This window comes from Eublepharis macularius, chromosome 18 (assembly GCF_028583425.1).
Source record: "Eublepharis macularius isolate TG4126 chromosome 18, MPM_Emac_v1.0, whole genome shotgun sequence".
NCBI classification, from domain to species: Eukaryota; Metazoa; Chordata; class Lepidosauria; order Squamata; family Eublepharidae; genus Eublepharis; species Eublepharis macularius.
In genome coordinates, this window is record NC_072807.1 from 32984689 (window position 1) to 32992643 (window position 7955).

The following is a 7955-nucleotide window of genomic DNA, read 5'->3' on the forward strand; positions in this document are numbered from 1 at the left end:
CCAGAACTCTTTGCTGCTTGGAAGTGGCAAGCCCACCACACTTTTATTTCCACCTGTCTGGGAAGGATGTCCAGCTGCCGCCTTTTCTTCCTCTAGCCTCAGTCAAGGCAGCAGAAAGGAAGGAAAGCTCTCAACCGTTGGAGCAGCAGCCAGGAAAGATAAAGGGCACTGCCTTATTCTCAGCAGTGGTAAGCTGCCAACTGGAAGCAGTTCAGCCGCAAGGGAAGAATGCCCAGCTACTGCCCCTGGCGAGGCAGACGCCAATGACCAGACTGGTCCAATCTCAGCAAAAGTCTCAATTTCGGATGGCAAACGAAGTCAGGGTCTGAAATCCATTTTGCTCACAGATGGAGGCTGCAACTAGGCCAATCCAGGGCTAAAAATGTACCAGATTAACAGCTCTTACTAACCTGACCTCGCTTGGGCTAGTTGTCAAGATGAAATTTGAACTAGTGCTCTAATCACCCATTTTTCGCCCTGCTCCCTTTTGCAGAAGATCTTCAGAGCATTATCCGATTCTCTGTGCAGGTGTCCCCAAACTAGGTCACTAGGACTAGCAAATGCCTGAAGGCCGGAGCTTCTGCACCATCATAATTAAGAGCTGTCCTGTTCCTAAAGCCAAAGGAAGATTTGTATTCAGCATTCCCACCCCTCCAGAGGTGGAAACGCCTCGCTGACTGTGTTATAGCAGCCTGAAACCTTTTTGAAGGAAGTTTTTGCACACGCACAGCGGGCTCTCATATGGTTTACCAACAAGAGGCAGCATCCCACACACTATTACAGGAAGCACAAACACTTAGGGGGAGTTCACCCATTTATTCTCGATTTCTTTTAACCCACGATCAAGGCGTCTCAGGCACTGCAGCGTCTGCTTTTCGTGCAGGCGAGAAGAAACCCCATAACCACCGAGGCCAAAGCCAGGAGAGCCGTCATGACTGTCAGTCCCATCATGATAAGCACGGACTTCTCATGAATGTCTGAAAGAGAGAGCGTGAGACATTTGCTAATTAAGTTCTCTCCATCGCTACAAGCCAGGCAGGGCTTCCTCCAAGCAAGCTTGTGTAGCACTAGCAGACAGCAACACCGAAGGTCTCTGTCCGCAAGCCATCCCTCCTGCTAACCCACAGGGTTCTTCCTCAGTGCCAGATCTCTGCCAGCTCTAAACTCTTGTGCAGAGTTTTGATAGACGACAAAATGGCCCCAGGGGCTCCGTGGGCCTCTGGACAACAACAATTTGTGGGGCTCAACACCAAAATTAGGACCTCACACGTGCTTGCTGAGAATATTGCTGCTGCTACAATTCCTCCACAAAAATATCTTGCCTGCCCAACCCTCCCCAAGGAACCTGGCACCAGAATTGTGATCCTTACCCGCCCCCCAACCCATAGCCATGGTGCACCCACCAAGTGGGCATTCAGCAAGTCCAGCTTCTCCATTCTGTGACGCTGGCAGTGGTCTCTGAATGTTCTCCTTCCAGGGCCAGCCACACACAAACACAAGACCTTTTTCAGGTTCCTATTCCATGAAAAGACAACCAGGTCTGGCGGAACATTTTGGTGCTAAGCCAAGGTCTGACACCAAGGGCCCCACACTCTCGCTTCCCAAGATGAGAAACTGCACCCCTCTCCAATTGGATCTAAAGAGCTCCAGGCTTTCTGCACTACCACCACCTAGAAATGGAAATCATCCCGTGTGGACTTGGTTACGTAAACTATCAAAGACTCCACGATTCGGACGGCAGCTACCTTGGGACTTCATCTGTGACTTCCTTTCCTCTTCAACATATGTGGAAGTCTTGAGCGCCTCCAGGAGAAGGGGCCCCACCGAAACATCAGCCTCTGCTCTGCCCACGAAAGACTTCCCTGTAGAGACAAGCCAAAATTCTTCTTCTGGATCCATTCCAACACTGGTAACTCTCTCCCTCCTTGCAACCCATTTTAATCCAGAAACGCACACGACAAAGCACAGAACTCACCATGTGTGGAAGGAGGGTCTCTCCGGAAGCGGCCCCCTGGCCTTCTCCACCAAGAATTAGTTCTTGGGGACGGGCCAGCGTTTGTCCCACAGTTTTCCGTCTCACAGCAGCGGCAGAGGCCATCAGTGCCTTCAAGTGCCGACCAACTAGGGCCAAGAAGAAAAGAATGTTGTTTCCGCAGTCTATCCCGAGCTCCGTCCCAACTCTGTCCTCCTGTAGCCTTCTCACGAATGTCACTTACCTACTCCGGGCTTTGTCGAAGGAGCATGCCTTGTTCAGTGCATCTGGGGACTGCTCGCTTGCTATAACTTTCAGGTGGCAAGAGATGTAAATCTTGGAGAGGGAAAGGTAACAAGATGCAACTGGACTGAGAAGCCAGTCTGCTGTCTGGTTTATGCACCAAGCAACTCAACACAGTCACCAAACCTTAAGTAAACATTCAACTCCAACATTTAAAGTTTTATGGATGCTAATCCATTCTCCCCACACACACACACACTCCATCTAAGATCAATTCCACATCTTAAGAGAAATCACAGAAGTAGAGCCCTCTTTCCATCGGCCTAGCTGACCCAAACACCATCGACTCCTTCCATTAGGATCTTAGCTGTGGTGTAGTGGTCAATATGTCAGACTAGAATCTGGGAAAACCAGGTTAAAAAAAAACCCACTTTGCCATGAAAGCTTGCTGGGTAATCTTGGACCACTCACAGACTCTCGGCCTAATCTACCTCACAAGATGGTTGTGAGGATAAAATAAAGAATGCCATAAGCCACTTTGGGTCCTAACTAGAGGAAGATGGTGCAAAAAGGAAGTAAGTAGTATAAATGTTGGAAAGTGTGACTTCGTCAATTTAAGCAGAAGAGACTACTGGACAGTGTCTTACCATGTCTTTCTGTTCCTGGGCAAACCTGAAGGCATCAACTGTGAACTGGAGAGAATCCGGTCTGATCCTTGGAGAGACAAAGGCCGAACTGGAGTCCTCCGATTTCCCATCCACCAGGCACCTGAGCACAAAGCTAGAGTCAGCACAGCAGCCTGGCATGACATGTCTTTTGTTGCTTAAAGAGGGGACATCTGAAACATCTCTGAAATCACACAGACGTTCTTACCCGTGGAAGTCAATAATTGAATATCGGGGAGACGAGTTTCTATCGGGACTCAGGGTGGCCACACAGTTGTCAATGAAGAGCCTCAAAGCCACGTGGTTGACGGCGTTCACATCAGCCTGAATGTTCATGGCATCTCCTAGTTGGTACCTCTTTGAGGTTCTCTCAGCACTCCAGTCATCTAGAAGGCAAGTTAAGAGAAATTCATCTGAAAGTGGTGGGGGGGGGAGTCTTAAGAATCACCGGGGAAGGAGATTAACCAAGCACAGGGAGGCAGTTCTTCAACCAGAAGGGTCACCAATGCTTCATAAGGCCCGCCAAAAAGACATAAGGGCCGATTCCAGATGACTAACCTTAAGGCGCTTCATGCCGCCCTCTTCCAGATCGCGACAGGGAAAATGCGAAATATCGCATTTCCTAGCGCGAGTTTTGCGCGTTGTCGCGCAAAACTCGCGCAAGGAAACGCGATATTTCACATTTTCCCCGTCGCGATCCGGAAGAGGGCGGCATGAAGCGCCTTAAGGTTAGTCATCTGGAATCGGCCCTTATGTCTTTTCGGCGGGCCTGTAAGACAGAGATGTTTTGCCAGGCGAATGGTTGAGGCCGGTCTTAGGTGTTCTAGAACTGCCTCTCAACCGGTCTTCTGTGGTGTGGGGGGGGGGCAACATAACATCTGTCCTCCCCTACATGTGAAGTCACAGTGATGACATCAGTTCGTACCCCCCCCCCTCCTCTCCTTGCTTATATCATGGCGGGGAAAAGTGGAGAGAGATGCCATCTTGGAATTTTAAATGTATTTATCACTAATTCTGGTTTTAATGTATTTATATGGTTTATTTCTGTATTACTACGTTCTTGTAACTTGCCCTGAGCCCACTTGCGGGGAGGGTGGGCTAGAAATCAAATAAATTATTATTCTCCTAGTTCCCCAACCAGAAGGGCCACCAAGTCTTCTCCTAGCTGAATTCCTGAACTTAGTAATCGCACGACAAAACCCTTCAACTGGGGGTGCTTTCCCTCTCCTCCACAGCTATCGGAGTCAAAATATGGGTGCGCAAGGGGCGGGCTGCCCTTCCTCCACCCTGGGCTTCCACTCTATTGAAACTTCTCAACTTCAGTAAAAGACCTTTGGGTCAAATCCCCTGGAGTAAGAGGGATCCAGCCCTACATGGGATGGAACGGTAGCAATCGGCTCATATATGCCACATGGTAAGTCAGATGTTTGTTTGCATTGGTGTAAATAGATTCCAACCCATGTTGAACCAGCTTACTGGAGAGAAAGGTTCTTGCTTAGGAAATTCTGATCTTGCAATCCTGTGCCTTGACCGAAGATGAAGACAAGGATTCCACCGCTCTAAGCAAGAAGAGGTGGGAGTTTTGTCTAACTTGACCCCAGAACCAGTGCAGCCACCCACATACCATTCATCAGACGCAAGGAGAAGACCAGCTTCGCTTCTGCAGATAGCGTAGAGCTGAAGGGAACCCACGTTGGCTTGATGGCTTTGCTGCTTACATTGTCCTTCCTGAAAAGGAGAGACCTCCGTTAGTGAGCCAGATCACTGAAAAACAAGCTTAGACACAAGGGCAGAATTCATAGGGTCATACCTTGGATAATGGCACTCAATAGGGACTTCGACAGGACTGGTTCGGATGATAACCGGGTTGCTTCCAGGGGTGGGTTTATAGTAGAGACGGAGGCTGTAAATCAGGGAGTCTGGAGTCATCTGGAAGAAAGAGCGCTTGTTACATTAGACACCTTCAAAGAAATGAGTTGACCTCGACCTACAAATAATTCTTCCCAGCCAGAGTGCATAGAGAACTAGCTTACTATCGTCTAACAGTGAAATCCTAAGCAGAGTTACTTCAGTCTAAGCCCATTGAAATCAATGGGCTTAGACTGGAGTAACTCTGCTTAGGATTTCATTTTCTGTTTGTCCTCTAGACCCTTCTTGTTTAACCCACTTGATGTCCCAGCCAGGACCTCCCCATTGGCCCTGGAACTCAAGGGGTATTAAATGATCTTATACTTCTTCAACACCACTCCACTCCACCCCAACTCAGCCATGATCAAACTCACCAAGTTATAATAATAACAACAACAACATTCAATTTATATATCGCCCTTCAGGACAACTTAATGCCCACTCAGAGCTCTGGAGAGCCGTGACTAGCCCAAGGTCACCCAGCTGGCTTCAAGTGGAGGAGTGGGGAATCAAACCTGGCTCTCCAGATTAGAATCCTGCCGCTCTTAAGTGACTGACCCAAGGTCACCCAGCTGGCTTCAAACGGAGGAGTGGGGAATCAAACCCGGCTCTCCAGATTAGAGTCCCGCGCTCTTAACCCCTACACCAAACTATGCCTTGATCTCATTTAAACATTTACATGCCACCTTTTCACTCAAAATAGGCTTCCCCAAGGCGGGGAACAATAAATATTAAAACATTAAAATAACATTGTATGCATACAAAAACTTGCTGACATACAAAAACATATACACACAAAACAGGGAGGAGGCCAACAGGAGTTTAAGTATTATACACCCTGTCTTTTTCCAAAGACAGGACTCAGTTGGGTAACAAATTATAAATATTATATATCAATATCTAACCCAATAAAAGTCTGTGAAAACATCCATGTTTCCAACAGCCTTTTAGGATCAGTGAAAATAACAGGGTTTCAATATTTAATTTTTTAGTGCATTTATTTTGTTTCATTTATACCCTGTTTCTCTTGCCAATGGGAACCCAAAGCAGTTTACAAGAGCATTGACTATTTTATCTTTACAACAACCCTCTCTCAGGTGCCACTGGACAACAACTCTGTGAGGTAAGTTAAGCTGAGTGTGTGTGTGTGACTGGCCCAAGCCCACCTAGCTAATTTCCATGGCAGACTGGGGATTTGAACCCAAGTCTAACATGCTGGCCACAACTCCATACTGTCTCACCCGATACCGACATTATTCCTTTTAGCCTCACCAAAATTTGAAGAAGCAGGTTCAAGCTAAATCTTGTTACTCCTAACTGAGTATCTGAGAATGCATCCGCTTTATATTAAGTTCTACACGTTTTTATCTCAAAATATATCTTGTCCAAATAAAGATTCAGCAAAGCTGTCAATACACACCAAGATACAAGGCTCCGCAAAAGCCCCAAGAGGCAAAGCTTTCGAGTCTGAGAGACCAAGAATCCAATTGCACACTTTGATTTAAAAGTAACTCATATTTAATTGGAGAGATGCTAAGCCAGGGCCAAGACTGTTCAAGGTCTACAACTTCAAATAGCTCAAAAAGTCCTTGGGCTGATTTACTGCAGTCTCACCCACACAGCTAAGCTTTTTTTTCTCTTAACTGTCTTAGAAGAAGAAGAAAAAAAGAAGTTTTCTAACAACTAAGCAAGGAAGAGGGGCGGGGTGGAGTTTTCTATCAGCTCAGCAACTTTACCTGCACGGTGCTGCCACATTCATGGAGACCAGCTTCAAAGATCACCGTGTTCTCAGCAGCGTTGAGGGAGGTGTGTTTGCAGCCGGAGGAACCCAAGCTCAGGTCTGCAGCCTGGATCAGCCTCCCGGTTCCAAACAGGTCCCTTTTCACAGCAACAACCACTTGAGCTTCCCCACACTGCACCGAAACAGGAGTCAGGGTTGACAAAGCTCTAGGCTCATAGAGGTCCACCAAAGACCAAGAATCATACCGAGACCCGAGAAAAGAACCCACAGGCTGCCTCTCCGGTGAAGGTGCAGTAGGGAAATTCCTGAAAGCTGAGTTTCTTCCAGAAAAATCCCAAGGATTGTAAGAGGCAACTAAAGCAGCCATTAAGCAGAGCAGTCCAAGACTAAACTGGTTCAAACACCCCATTCTTCCTGTTGGATTGAGCAAGCCACTTAGGAAGAAAAACTCCCTTAGTAAGATTTTTATATGCTACCACTCAAGGCCTTCTGCAGCTGCTTGAGGTTAAGATTAGTCTTTCTTTCAAGGGCAAGACAGGGAAGAATTGATAGGAAATGAAGCTCAGCTGGAGAAAGTTTTAATTCTGCAGGGATTGATTTGGTGCGTACTCTGAAAACACTTAGGCTATCACCTGTATTGTATGTAGAGTTGCCAGCCTCCAGGTAGTGGCTAGAGATCTCCCAGAATTACAACTGGTCTCCAGGCCACAGAGATCAGTTCACCTGGAGAAAATGGCTACTTTGGGAGGTGGACTCACCATGCCAAGGTCCTTTCCCTCCCCAAACCCCACTTTCTCCAGGTTTCTCCAGGTTTCACCCCCCCCCCCCCCCAGATCTCCAGGAATTTCCCAACTTGGAGCTGGCAACCCTTGCATGTTTTTAATTTTATTTTTACATACTTGATTTATACTCTGCCTTTCTCCCCAACAGGGATCCAAAGGGATTTATATCAGCCTCTTTTCCTCCTTTTTGTTGTTACAACAACCCTGTGAGGTAGGTTAGGCTGAATATGTGTGACTGGCCCAAGGTCACCTAGCAAGCTTCCATGGCAGAGGGGGGATTCAAACCTGGGTCTCCCAGATCTGAGTCTGACCCTGTAACCACTACACAACACTGGCTCTGGTTAATTGTATGGTGCAACAGATATGTGTGGGTTTGCCGATTCTATAATCTACACATGTGAATGTATATGCTATACACCCACCTAGGGAAATCTTCTACAGTAAATCCAATCAGAACATTGTGAGAGCAGACATTTGACTTGAACATTTTTCTCTTTTCAAGAAGAAAACACCAGGTCAGCTTCCTTACCCACCCAACAAGCTATTCGCAGAATAAATTGGTCCAAGAACATGAAGGAAGATTCTTCAACAATACAGAATAGAGGAAGGCTGTCAGATAGCATTGCCAACTCCAAGTTGGGAAA

General features: G+C 47.1%; 1 protein-coding gene across 1 annotated transcript; it reads right to left on the reverse strand.

The window, feature by feature from the left end:
- Positions 1–852: 852 nt before the first annotated feature.
- On the reverse strand, positions 853–6938 carry LOC129345263 (zona pellucida sperm-binding protein 3-like). Its single transcript, XM_055002303.1, has 9 exons — positions 6525–6938; positions 4691–4809; positions 4505–4608; positions 3089–3266; positions 2863–2983; positions 2217–2308; positions 1976–2121; positions 1746–1862; positions 853–977 (listed from the first exon to the last, which is right to left on the reverse strand). The coding sequence occupies exons 1-9, from the start codon at positions 6936–6938 to the stop codon at positions 853–855; spliced, it is 1416 nt and encodes a 471-aa protein (XP_054858278.1).
- Positions 6939–7955: the final 1017 nt, after the last annotated feature.